The sequence below is a fragment of the Canis lupus genome, chromosome 24 (assembly GCF_003254725.2).
Source record: "Canis lupus dingo isolate Sandy chromosome 24, ASM325472v2, whole genome shotgun sequence".
In the NCBI taxonomy this organism is placed as follows: Eukaryota; Metazoa; Chordata; class Mammalia; order Carnivora; family Canidae; genus Canis; species Canis lupus.
In genome coordinates, this window is record NC_064266.1 from 17,790,204 (window position 1) to 17,803,268 (window position 13,065).

A 13,065-nucleotide genomic window follows, 5' to 3' on the forward strand; every position below is an offset into this window, starting at 1 on the left:
CACTTAGCTGACTGAACCCCCAGGAGCCCCCCAGTAGATCTTATTTTTAAAAATAGTTTTATTTTTTTATTTTTTATTTTTAAAAGATTTTATTTATTTATTCATGAGACACACACAGAAAGAGAGAGAGACAGAGACAGAGACAGAGAGAGGCAGAGACACAGGCAGAGGGAGAAGCAGGCTCCATGCAGGGAGCCCAACGTGGGACCCGATCCCGGGTCTCCAGGATCACACCCTGGGCTGAAGGCGGCGCTAAACCGCTGAGCCACCCAGGGTGCCCTAAAAATAGTTTTAAATTTACAAAAATGTTGAGCAGATAGTATAGAGTTCCCATGTATCCTTTCCTTGCAAAGTTTTCCCTATATTTGACATCTTGGATTAGTGTTGTGTTTGTTGCAATTACTGAACCAACACTGTATTCATCATTACAGTACCATACAGAATAGTTTCACTGCCATAAAAATCCCCTGTCCTCCACCTATTTATCTGTTGAGTGCCTGGCAACCACAGGCAAAAAAAATTTGCCTCTTCCAGAATCAAATAGTTGGAATCATACAGAGGTTTTTTTTTTTAAGACTGTATTTATTCATTTGGGAGAGAGAGGGCATGAGCGACCAGGAAGGGAGAGAGAGAGAGAGAGAGAGAGAGCATCTGAAGCAGACTTGCCCTGAGCATGGAGCCAATGCAGACTCCATCCCACAACAGTGAGACCATGACCTGAGCCAAAACCAGGACCCTGCATTACATTCAGTTGTCACATCTCTTTATTTTTCTTTAATCTGAGACCATCTCTCATTCTTTCTTTATCTTTTTTTAATAGCTTTTTATTTACTTATTTAAGAGAGACAGAGCACACGAGTTGGGGGGGGGGCAGAGGGAGAGGGAGAAGCAGACTCCCTGCTGAGCGGGAAGCCCAACATGGGGCTGGATCCTGGGACCCTGAGATCATGACCTGAGCTGAAAGCAGATACTTAACTGAGTCCACCAGGCACCGCTTTCCTTGTATTTCTTGTGAAACTTAAAGAGCACAGGCCAGTTGTTGTGTGGGTGTCCCTTGGTTTACATTTGTCTGAACTGAGTAGACTGAGCCTCTGCACCCGGGCAGCAACACCATGGCTGTGATGCTGTATCTGTCTTGCTATATCCCATCAGGCGGCCCATGATGTCGGTCTGTCCCATTGCTGGTAGTTATTCACCTTGATCACTTAGATGAGGTACTGTCCACTGCCAGGTGCCTCACCAGGTTTCTCATCTTTATTTTGTTTTAAATTTTATTTATTTATTCATGAGAGACTCACAGAGAGAGGCAAAGACATAGGCAGAGAGAGAAGCAGGTCCCCTGCAGGGACCCTGATGCAGGACTCAATCCCAGGACCCCGGGATCACAACCCGAGCCAAAGGAAGACGCTCAACCACTGAGCCACCTACGTGCCCCAGTTTTCTCATCTTTAAAGTAGGGACCCTGACCCCCACTCACAGGGTTGCCACAACTCCTGGTTGAGAAGACAAAGTGATTTGCCCAACCCAGGGACAAAAGTGTATTCAACAGGCACTCAGGATCTGTGGAGTTGCTCCCTTTGCAGAGCCTTGTGGGACAAATGAAGTGCAGGATCATAGCCTATTAAAAGGGGATTCAGGATTGCTCCTGTCTGACGGTGAATGTCATTTCCTCATCTCCACACAGACCCACCCCTTACCCCGGATCTAACTGCCTTCCTGGAGACACAGGAGGGGCTAGTTGGCATCTTTCATTGCTCGGTGGTCAGCGAGCCCCTCGCCACCCTGGTGCTGTCACACAATGGCCTTGTCCTGGCCTCCACCCAAGGGGAGGGTGACCACAGCTCACGCTTCAGTGTCTTCTCCACCCCTAACTCCCTGAATCTGGAGATCCGAAACCTGGGGCCAGCTGACAGTGGGGAATATACATGCTCCGCCACCAACTCCCTTGGGAATTCATCCTCTACCCTGGGCTTCCATGCTAAAGGTAAGACAGGCATGGGGCGAGGGTGTGGGGTAGTGCTGGTGAAGGGCGGGAGGAGACGGCTTGCTCTGGCCTTCCTCCTGGGAGTCCCAAGGACTTAGCTGATGGGATGAACACGCTGGTTGATTATATATATATATATATATATTTTTTTTAAATCACATCAAAGATCTGGGCTATTCAGTCATCCCAACCTGGGAGGTTCCAGAAGTCAAGGCAAAAGGGAAACATGGCAGGTTGCATTATTCCTTTCATGCACATTCTGACTCTGAACTTGAAGGGTCCTTCATATCCATTTGCTTTTTATTTATCAAATGTTTGGGGCAGGCTAAGAGTCAGATGCAGAAGGAAAAATAGAAAAGCACGATTGTCCACATCTTAGTGTATGCACTGCCATTCCCTCCTTCTGAGGCTATGGCAGACATAGCTCAACAACCAGGCCAGGTTTTTGATGTAAGCCGGGGCTCTGGCTCACAATCCTTCTCAATCATGCTGCAGCCAACTACTACCAACAGATCAGAATTGGCTTTCAAGGACACAGCCTCCTGATTATCAAGAGGTTCATGGAGCTGATGCCATGAAGTCCAGACCTACCTGTAGTCATGTGGGGGAGAGGAGAACCCTGGAGGTCTTCCTGCAGTTGGTGGCACAGAGGTGCCAGTGTGCAGGGGACCTGAGCCTCCTTCACTCCCTCTTCTGCCAGTGGCCCACCTTCTCATCAGCCCTGCAGCAGAGGTGGTAGAAGGACAAGGAGTGACACTGAGCTGCAGGAGTGGTCTCAGCCCGACGCCTGACATCCGCTTCTCTTGGTACCGGAACGGAGCTCTGCTTCACCAGGGGCCCCACAGCAGCCTTCAGCTCACGGCGGCCTCCAGCACCGATGCCGGCTCTTACCATTGTCAGGCCGAGGATGGCCACACTGCCAGCGGCCCCTCCTCACCTGCCATCCTCACCGTGCTCTGTGAGCAGTCTTCCCACCAGCCCCTGCCAGCCGTGGGGAGGGTCAACCCACTGGAGCCCACCAGCCACCACGACCTCCCTCAGGCCCTCCTGCCACTGCCCTGCCCTGCCCTGGGGTCTAGATCAGGAAGGCAGCCACAGGTCTGGGCGCCATGCAGCTGTCTGCCCAGGACTGAAATGTGGGGAACAAGGCTGGGGCTTTCTCTACCTCCCCATGTCCCCTCCCTCAGCCTCAGCCCCAGCCCCTATAGTGCCTCTGCTTCTAGCCTCAAATGCATCATGGACACCACATCCAAGCTTTGTCTTGACTGGGCCCTAGGCACCATACTTTGATATATATGTGCTCACCCATAGACTGTGCCCTCACAGGCTCCCATAGCCACAAAGGTAGAACCTCTCAGCACAGGGTCTGTGTCCTGTCAAGAGTGTCTCTCCATATTAGCCTAAGGGGCCAACACTCAGTGTGTCAGAAGCATACGACATTATGCATGTTATGCTAGCCCACATGACGCCCTTGTCCAAAATAGAAAATGGCATTCCTTCCTCTGAAGACTCAAAATAGCACTAGAGCACACCTTAGCATGAGGGGCATGGGCTAATTCCTACTTTGGTTTGGTTGTCCTTGTGCAGCGCACAATCTACACAGCTGTGTATGGCAACTCTGAGTACATGCCCTTGTTTACTGTGCTTTGAGTGGACCTGGAGAACCCTGGTGGAGGCCATGGAATGAATACGTATGATCTTTCTCCCTACAGATGCCCCACGCCAGCCCACGTTCACTGCTCAGCTGGACCCCAATGCCTCAGGAGTTGGGGCTAGACGTCAAGGGCTACTCTTGTGCCGTGTGGACAGCAACCCCCCAGCCCAGCTGCGGCTACTCCACAGGGACCACGTTGTGGCCTCTTCCCTGCCATTGGGCTGTGGGGGCTGTTCCCAGCGGCTAAAGGTTACCAGAGCCCCCAACCTGCTGCGTCTGGAAATTGGTGAGCCGGTGCTGGAGGATGAGGGTGTGTACCTGTGTGAGGCCAGCAATGCCCTGGGCAACACCTCTGCCTCTGCAAACTTCGATGCCCAGGGTGAGTCAGCACAGGGAATGGGCGGCTCAGGGTCAGGGGCTGGTACGTGGGTCCCTGCAACCCTCCCACTCCAAGGCGGGTCTATCAGGTGAAACCACCTCCATTGGGCAGTGGGAGTTGGCTTTTCTCCCCTGCCCCATGGGCACCCCAGGGGTTCTCCTTCCTGTCTTCTCCAGGCTGGGAGGCTGGGTTCTGACTCCAGGGGGGAAGCAGTCAAGGCGAGGCCTGTCTCAGGTGGCCTGTGTTGGCTGCTCTCCAGCCACCACCCTGGTCATCACGCCATCACACACGCTGCCGGAGGGCACTGGAGCCAACCTGACTTGTAGTGTGAGCCGGGAAGCCAGTGGCCCTGCCAACTTCTCCTGGTTCCGGAATGGGGCCCTGTGGACCCAGGGCCCCCTGGAGACTGTGACGCTGCTGCCTGTGGCCAGAACAGATGCTGCCGTCTACGCCTGCCGCATCCTCACAGAGGCTGAGACCCAGCTCTCCACCCCGGTGGTCCTGAGTGTGCTCTGTGGGTGATGTGCAGGATGGGGTTGGGTACTCCGAGGGTGAAGGAGTGGTCAGTGGGGAGGGAGCAAGGTGGGGGGTGGGCAGAGCAGGCTTGGACTGTGTGTGGGGAGAGGGAGGGGCAGGGAGTGGCCTGAACCCCTTCCCGTCTGCAGATCCCCCTGACCCTCCAAAGCTGTCAGCCCTCCTGGACGTGGGCCAGGGTCACATGGTAGTGTTCATCTGCACTGTGGACAGTCGCCCTCTGGCCCAGCTGGCCCTGTTCCATGAGGAGCGCCTCCTGGCCACCAGCCTGGGGCCCCTGCTCTCCCTCCGTGGCCGCCTCCAGGTCAAAGTCTCAGCCAACTTCCTGCAGCTAGAAGTCCGAGACTTGAGCCTTGGGGACTCTGGAAGCTACCGCTGTGAGGCCACAAATGTCCTTGGATCCACCAACACCTCTCTCTTCTTTCAGGTCCGAGGTGAGTGTTAGTTCTCTAAAGATGTGATAGATCCAAATGCCCTGGGGGCGACTCTAGCCAGGCTTTGCATAGAAATGTGAGTCTTTTTCAGTCCTCATTAGGGGAGTTTCTAGCTAGCCAGCAGGCCTTCTGTCTTCAGCTGAATATTTTCACCTGCAATCACTGTGGCAACCACTAGGAGGCAGTGACAATCGCATAGGGTGCCTTGTTCGGTTGGAACACTTACAGAAACTTCTTTTATAGTAATATAATCCTGTTACATAACAAGAATTTTCATACACAACCGAAGACATATGTATACTATGCATACATATACTGTAATACATGTATGTGAATGTGAATATATGCACATATATGTATACACAGAAATATATACACATATAAAAAGAATGTATCATAATCTTTATACATACATATATATAAATTCTATACATAGAATTTATTTCTATAAAATAAAATTTCCTTTTTTAAAAAGGTTTTTTATTTATTTATGAGGGAGAGAGAGAGAGAGAGAGAGAGAGACAGGCAGAGGAAGAATCAGGCTCCAGGGAGCCGGATGTGGGACTCGATCCCGGGTCTCCAGGATCACACCCTGGGCTGCAGGTGGTGATAAACCGCTGCGCCACCAGGGCTGCCCCCTAGGTAGGATTTTTATGGAAATTTTATTTTAGGGCAGCCCCAGCGGCTTAGCGGTTTAGCATCCCCTTCAACCACTGAGCCACCCAGGTGTCCCAAACCAGCGTTTTTTAAAAATTATTTATCTATTCATGAGAGACAGAGAAAGAGAGTCAGAGACACAGGCAGAGGGAGAAGCAGGCTCCCTGCGGGGAACCTGATGCAGAACTCCATCCCAGGATCCTGGGATCACAACCTGAGCTGAAGGCAGACATTCAACCACTGAGCCATCCAGGCGTCTCAAACCAGCATTTGTTAAGAGCAAACTTGTGCAGGCACTGTGCCTGGCACAGGGTTAGAGGTCACGCAAGCTGGGCCTTCTGGTAGGTGAGAGATGAATGACAGAACAAATCTGTTGCTCAAGGTGGTGGGTGCTAAAGGCCAGGAGAAACCCAGTGCAGGGGAGTTGGGAGCAGGACAGGAGGAGGCATGGAGCTGAAGTGGGGCCTTTGCTGGCGGTCTGGTAGAGGGGTTGTGGCTCCATAACATAGAATTGGGATCATGCAGTCCTGGTGTGGACCTACCCACAGTCCCAGACTGGGGGAGGGTGCTGGGCCAGAGGGCCCTTACCTGCCTTTGGTTTCTCCCTACAGAAGCCTGGGTCCAGGTGTCCCCATCACCTGAGCTCCGGGAGGGCCAGGCTGTGGTCTTGAGCTGCCAGGTGCCCCCAGGGGTCCTGGAGGGGACTTCATACCTCTGGTATCAGGATGGCCAACCCCTCCCAGAGTCGAACTCGGCCACACTACGCTTTGCAGCCATTACTTTGAGCCAGGCTGGGGCCTACCATTGCCGAGCCCAGGCTCCAGGCTCAGCCACCATGAGCCTGGCCGCTCCTGTCAGCCTCCACGTGTCCTGTAAGCTCTCATCCTTCTGTTTCTTGGGGGTGGGGGGAGGGTGAAGGAAACAAGGGTACCGCTGGAGGATGGGTTGGGGGAGCTCTGGCCCTGGGCTCTGCCTCCACAAGAGAGCACCTGATGAGGAACCAGGTGTCCTGGCCACTCCCTGCCTCCTGTAGATGCCCCTCGCCAGGCCACGCTTACCACCCTGATGGACACAGGCCCCAGGCGACTGGGCCTCCTCCTGTGCCGTGTGAAGAGTGACCCTCCAGCTCACCTACGACTGCTCCACGGGCACCACCTCATGGCCTCCACCCTACAAGGTGTGGGGGAGCTTGCAAGTAGCTCTCCCCGGCTGCAGGTGACTGTGGCCCGCAACACACTTCGCTTGGAGATCCATGATGTAGTGTTGGAGGATGAGGGCGTCTACACCTGCCAGGCCAACAATACCTTGGGCCAGGCCTCAGCCTCTGCCACCTTCGATGCCCAGGGTCAGTGTCAGAGTGTGAGTGTGTGCATGGGTGGCTCCTTTAAGAGAGGAGAGGAGAGGAGGAGCAACCCGGGTGGCTCAGCGGTTTAGCGCACCTGCCTTCGGCCCAGGGCATGATCCTGGAGACCTGAGATCAAGTCCCATGTTGGGCTCCCTGCACTGAGCCTGCTCTCCCCCTGCCTGTGTCTCTGCCTCTCTCTCTCTCTCTCTCTCTCTCTCTCTCTCTCTGTATCTCTCATGAATAAATAAAGTCTTTAAAAGAGAGAGAGAGAGAGTAGAGGAGGCTGGAGAGCATCCGGAAGCCTGAGGCACGGGCAGGTGGGCAGGCGAGCTAAGCAGGACTGTTCCATTCCCAGCTTCCTTTAAGGGCAGTAGACTCCAGACTTGGCTTTCATGAAAGAGCCTTTTTAAAAACCAGATGATTTCCTCGATGTCCAAGTGATAAAGCTAATCAGAAAGTGGTGGAGGTGGGAGGTATTCAAGGAGAAAATACCACAGGGCAGGGAGGTTCATGTTCTCCCATGTGCCCCCCACCAGGGTCAGGGCGGGCTCAGGGCACTCCGGGGCCCTCCAGAACCATGCTTGGGGCCACCTGAGAGATGGTGAGCTGTTTCCCAAGTTTGACCTCGAGCCCCCTGTGCAGGTGGGCAGCCTGTGCCTCCCAGAGGCAAAAGGCTTCCCTCCCTCATGGAGACAAGTGGCTTGCTTTACACAGCTTTACAAATCTCACTGGTGTCCCCGTGTCTTTCCCTCTCCCCAGCTGTGAGTGTGCATGTGTGGCCCAAGGCCATCGTGCAGGAGGGGCAGCTGGTGAACCTGACCTGCCTTGTGTGGACCACCAACCTGACCCAGCCCACCTACACCTGGTACCGTGATGGGCAGCAGCGCCCAGGTGCCCTCTCCATCCTTCTGCCCAATGTCACAGTCATGGATGCTGCCTCCTACCGCTGTGGTGTGGTGAGGCCTGGCCAGGCACCCCACCTCTCCAGACCTGTCACTCTGGATGTCCTCTGTGAGTTTGGTTGGATGCAGGATAGGGCAAAAAGGAATGACAGCAGCCCACAGGGATCAAGGGCATGGCCAGAGCCCCACAGATGTCCAACCCAGGAACTCAGCCCCCATCCATGTGATGAAGCTCAGGACAGGGAGCACTGAGTTGGGGGTCAGAAGGGAAAGGTTCTCTCTGGGCAGAGGAGCAGAGCCCTCCTTTGGGCAGTTGGGGGCCCTTGGGATGGGGAGTCAGGGCCCTCCCGCTTTGAATCCTGCCAACTGGCCTCCTGACTGCGGTCTTTGAACTTTTCTTTGGGTCCCTGTAGATGCACCCCGCAGCCTGCGCCTCACCTACCTCCTAGAGAGCCGTGGTGGACGGCTGGCCCAGGTACTGTGCACTGTGGACAGCCGCCCACCTGCTCAGCTGGCCCTCAGCCATGCTGGCCGCCTCCTGGCCTCCTCGACCACGGCTTCTGTCCCCAACACCCTGCGCCTGGAGTTGTGGGAGCCTGGGCCCCGTGACGAGGGTCTCTACAGCTGCTCTGCCCACAGTCCACTGGGCCAGGCCAATACATCCCTGGATCTGCAGCTAGAGGGTGAGACAGGGCCCAGGCCACGCCTAGGAGGGGAAGGACCAGCTGTGGCGTCCAGCTGGGCCTCGGTGATCCTGATCTCCCTGGTGCAGGTGTGCAGGTGACCCTGGCTCCATCAGCCGCTGTGCCCGAGGGAACCCCCATCACGGTGACCTGTGAAGACCCTGTTGCCCGCCCGCCCTGTCTCTACACCTGGTACCACAACAGCCGCTGGCTGCAGGAGGGGCCAGCCGCCTCTCTCTCGTTCCCGGCAGCCACACGGGCTCACGCAGGTGCCTACTCCTGCCAGGTCCAGGATGCTCAGGGCACTCGCAGCTCCCGGCCCATAGCCCTGCAAGTCCACTGTGAGTAGGGGTCCTTGGCTGGGGGTGCTGAGGATGAGAGCTGGAGGAGGTCACCTCTGGGCCTTCATGGGGGTGGACACAGGACTGTAGTGGACCTCAGAATGGGCACCTGGGAAAAGAAGGACATAGGTGAGGAGAGGAGAGACCCTAGGGCCCTGTGAACCCTGCCTGGGGGAATCTGCCCACAAGGTGTCACTTCTAGGAAGTGACCGTCTGTCCAGAGGCTTCAGCCTCACCATTGCCAGGCAGGTAGGCTGTAGATGGCACAGGGTTGCCAAACAAGGGCCCTAACTGTGTCCTGTCATGCCCCCAGATGCCCCTCAGGGTGTGATCCTGTCGTCCTTTCGGGACTCGAGGCTCAGCCCCATGGCCGTATTACAGTGTACTGTGGACAGCGAGCCACCTGCTGAGCTGGCCCTGTCCCTCAATGGCAAAGTGTTGGCCACCAGCCATGAGGTCCACGGCTTGGCATCGGGGACAGGCTACGTCCAGGTGGCCCGCAATGCCCTGCGGCTGCAGGTGCCAGATGCATCCTCAGGTGACAAGGACACCTACGTGTGCACAGCCCACAACTTCCTGGGCTCAGTCAGCACCACGGGTCAGCTGCAGGCAGAAGGTGAGTGGGTAAAGGGGGGAGTAGGGACTCAGGCTCAGTGGGGCTCTGGCCATGCCATGTGTTTATATGAGTGGTGGAGCTCCTACAAGAATGGGTAGATGGAGCCTTGCCCCATCTGACGGAAGAGGAACAGCTCTCTGGAAGCGGTTGGCCAGCCTGAAGGGAAGAAACCCTTGTCCTTGGGGAACCCCCTACAAGGGTAGAGCTGTAGCAGTGCCAAGGGTACCCCCAGATGCAGGGGAGACAGCACCCTGCCCTCACAGAACCCATCTGGAGTGAAGGCAGACCTGCCCTGGGGAAGTGTGGGGTGGGAAGAGAGACACAGCCCTACCTTTAGGGAGCTCAGGGTGAGGGATGCGGTGGAGTCCCACCTTTGGGGGCATTCCATTTGAAAGCAGGACCCAACCCAGGCTTGTCCATCAGAAAGCCTGTCTTGTTAAGAGATACACAACCTTGTCTCAGAGGTCCCTAGTGCAAGAGATCGCAGTCTTATGGGAGAGACAGTCTCACCTCCGGGGGCCCCAAATCAGAACAGACCTTCCCATAATGCACAGAGACCTCTCAGATGCCCAGATCCCACCCAGGGACTTCAGCTCCGAGAGCCTGCAGATCCCTGACCGCCTCCTGGCCCCGGCCCACAGGTGTGCGTGTGGTGGCCGAGCCGGGGCTGGACATGCCTGAGGGTGCACCACTGAATCTGAGCTGCCAGCTCCCTGGTGGCCCTGTGCCCACGGGCAACTCCACCTTCACTTGGTTCTGGAATGGCCAGCGGCTAGACGTGGAGCCTGTGGCCACCCTTGCCTTCGCCCACGTGGCTCGTGCCCAAGCTGGGCTGTACCACTGCCAGGCTGAGCTCCCCAGTGGGGCCAGTGTCTCTGCTCCCGTCCTGCTCCGTGTGCTATGTGAGTATGACACCCCACACCCTGCCTCAGTCTATCCACACCTCACCTGCCCACCTCAGATCCTCCTCCTCTTCTCTCTGCAAAGAGCAAAGACTTTGCAGGTGTGGAGTACGGGCTTGGAAGGCTCTCGCTGGCTGACTGTGTGACCTTGTGCATACCTGCCTTGCTTTCCTCATGGGTAAAATGTCAGACAGGAGTATAGAGGATGCTACACGCAGAGTGCCTGGGGCCCTACTCCGTGCCTCGTCAATGCCCCATGCTGTATCAGCCAGTGGTGGCTGCAATAGCAAGCCACTCCAAAATAGAGAGCTTATTTTTTTTTAAGATTTTATTTATTTATTTATTTATTTATTTATTTATTTATTTATTTGAGAGAGAGAGAATGAGACATAGCGAGAGAGAGCATTAGCAGGAGTGGGACAGAGGGAGAGGGAGAAGCAGGCTCCTCACTGAGCAGGGAGACCAATGCAGGACTCGATCCCAGGACCCTGGGATCATGACCTGAGCCGAAGGCATATTCTTAACTGGCTGAGCCACCAGATGTCCCTAAAATACCTTAAAACAGCAGCTGTTTTATTTGCTTACAATTCTCTGGGTCAGAAATTCAGGCTGGGCTGCACTGGGCAGGTCTTTGGCTGGCCTCACCTGATGTGGCTGCAGTTGCCCAAGGGCTGAGCTGAAGCTAGATGGTCGAGGATGGTTTCATCCTTGTGGCTGGCCGTGGGGGCTGGCTGCTGGCTAGGTCCGCATGGGTCCAGCAGGCTGGCCTGGGTTTCCCACATGACTATATTTGTAAGAGGGCAGAAGCTGTGAGGCCCCTTGAGGTCTAGCTCTGAAGCCACATAATGTCACTTCTGCTTTCTAGTGGTCAAAACAAGTCACAGATCAAGGAGTGGGGAATAGATAATACCTCTTAATGCAACAAGTGGCAAAGTCGTCTGCATGGGTACAGGGAAGGGAGGAATTTGTGGTGGTTTTCTGTAAGCATCCTACCCCCTGTGTTCCCACAGACCCTCCCAAGACGCCCACCATGACGGTCTTTGTGGAGCCTGACAGTGGCATCCAGGGCATCCTGGACTGCCGTGTGGACAGTGAGCCCCTAGCCAGCCTGAGCCTCCACCTCGGCAGTAGGCTGGTGGCCTCTAGCCAGCCCTGGGGTGCTCCTGCAGAGCCACACATCCATGTCACAGCCACTGCCAATGCCCTGAGGGTGGACATGGAGGAGCTGAGGCCCAGTGACCAGGGGGAATATGTGTGTTCTGCCTCCAATGCCCTGGGATCTGCATCCGCTTCTACCTATTTCGGAACCAGAGGTAGGTGGCGGGGAGGGGGTCCATCTCCCAGGTCCCTATGTAGAAAGGCCCAGCTCTCGAGTCCAGAGGCTTCCTTCTGAGATCTCTGAATCCCTTCTGCTATAATCAGTTTGTCTGACTAGTCTAGACCTGTTGCGTGAAACTCCTTTGCATGAGGAAGCTTCTTTTTTTTTTTTACAGCTTTCTTTCATATTTATTTATTTATTTATTTGAGACACACACACAGAGAGAGAGAGAGAGACAGAGACAGAGACACAGGCAGAGGGAGAAGCAGGCTCCATGGGCAGCCCCTGTGGTGCAGCAGTTTAGCGCCGCCTGCAGCCCAGGGCATGATCCTGGAGACCTGGGATGGAGTTCCACGTCGGGCTCTCTGCGTGGGGCCTGCTTCTCCCTCTGCCTATGTCTCTGCCTCTCTCTCTCTGTGTGTGTCTCTATGAATAAATAGATAAAATCTTTAAAAAAAAAAAAAAAAAAAAAGAAGCAGGCTCCATGCAGGGAGCCTGACGTGGGACTGGATCCTGGGACTCCAGGATCAGGCCCTGGGCTGAAGGCGGCGCTAAACCTCTGAGCCCCCTGGGCTGCCCCATGAGGAAGCTTCTAAACTAAGATAGTTTTCATCTTGGGGGAGTCACCAGGGAAGGGAGCACTGGAGGCCCCTGGAGCCCTAGCTGCCTCCTGAGCCTCACCTCTGTGTTTCAGCCTTGTATCGCCTGAGTCTGTTCCAGAAGCTAGTCTGGTTTCTGGGGCTGCTGGTGGGCCTCCTCTTCCTGTTGTTGGGCCTGGGGGCCTTCTACACCTGGAGGTAAATTCAGAGCTGGGGGTGGATGGAGTCACCTCATCTTCCCCACCTTCCCCTCAATATCCCCTCCTGTCACTCCTACCAGATGGACGGGTTCTGTATTTCCTAGCCCATCCCTTTTCCTCCCACTGCTCCAAATTTGGGATTGCTTCTAGAATCATCTTTAAATACATCTTGCTATAGTTTTCTTCTTTCTTTATCTGGACCCTGTCTGTATAAAGAAAGAGCTGGGAAGGAAGGAAGAAAGAGAGGGTACCTCACTTCCTCCAATGCCCTCACTGCTCTATTCAGTGAGCAGTCTGGGGCTAAGTACTTGGGGTCACGGGAAGGGACAGGGGTAGGCAGAGGGAGGGGAGAGACCCTCTGAGTCCTCTCTTGTTGCAGGAGGCATTTTCGTAAACTGAACATGGGTGAGAATTTGGTGGAGATGACTTCTCAGAAGGAAACCATGCAGGTATTCATCCACCATGTAGATGCAGGCAGACACAATGCCTGGCTAACCCACGGTGTGGGGCTGGCGCC

General features: G+C 55.0%; 1 protein-coding gene across 6 annotated transcripts in view; it reads left to right on the plus strand.

The window, feature by feature from the left end:
• Positions 1 to 13,065, plus strand: part of SIGLEC1 (sialic acid binding Ig like lectin 1) — a 30,947-nt gene that overhangs the window by 10,048 nt on the left and 7,834 nt on the right. For 3 of the 6 annotated variants that reach the window (XM_025469430.3, XM_025469429.3, XM_035706099.2), the window contains exons 7-21: positions 1,685 to 1,984; positions 2,685 to 2,942; positions 3,697 to 4,017; positions 4,277 to 4,531; positions 4,683 to 4,985; positions 6,254 to 6,514; positions 6,676 to 6,987; positions 7,747 to 7,998; positions 8,303 to 8,572; positions 8,662 to 8,913; positions 9,227 to 9,529; positions 10,171 to 10,431; positions 11,442 to 11,744; positions 12,444 to 12,546; positions 12,928 to 12,997. In XM_025469430.3, coding sequence (XP_025325215.1) covers positions 1,685 to 1,984; positions 2,685 to 2,942; positions 3,697 to 4,017; positions 4,277 to 4,531; positions 4,683 to 4,985; positions 6,254 to 6,514; positions 6,676 to 6,987; positions 7,747 to 7,998; positions 8,303 to 8,572; positions 8,662 to 8,913; positions 9,227 to 9,529; positions 10,171 to 10,431; positions 11,442 to 11,744; positions 12,444 to 12,546; positions 12,928 to 12,997 — 3,824 coding nt within the window. The remainder of the gene's footprint in view (positions 1 to 1,684; positions 1,985 to 2,684; positions 2,943 to 3,696; positions 4,018 to 4,276; positions 4,532 to 4,682; positions 4,986 to 6,253; positions 6,515 to 6,675; positions 6,988 to 7,746; positions 7,999 to 8,302; positions 8,573 to 8,661; positions 8,914 to 9,226; positions 9,530 to 10,170; positions 10,432 to 11,441; positions 11,745 to 12,443; positions 12,547 to 12,927; positions 12,998 to 13,065) is intronic. The other 3 variants (XR_004809217.2, XM_035706100.2, XM_025469431.3) reach the window with 2 other exon arrangements.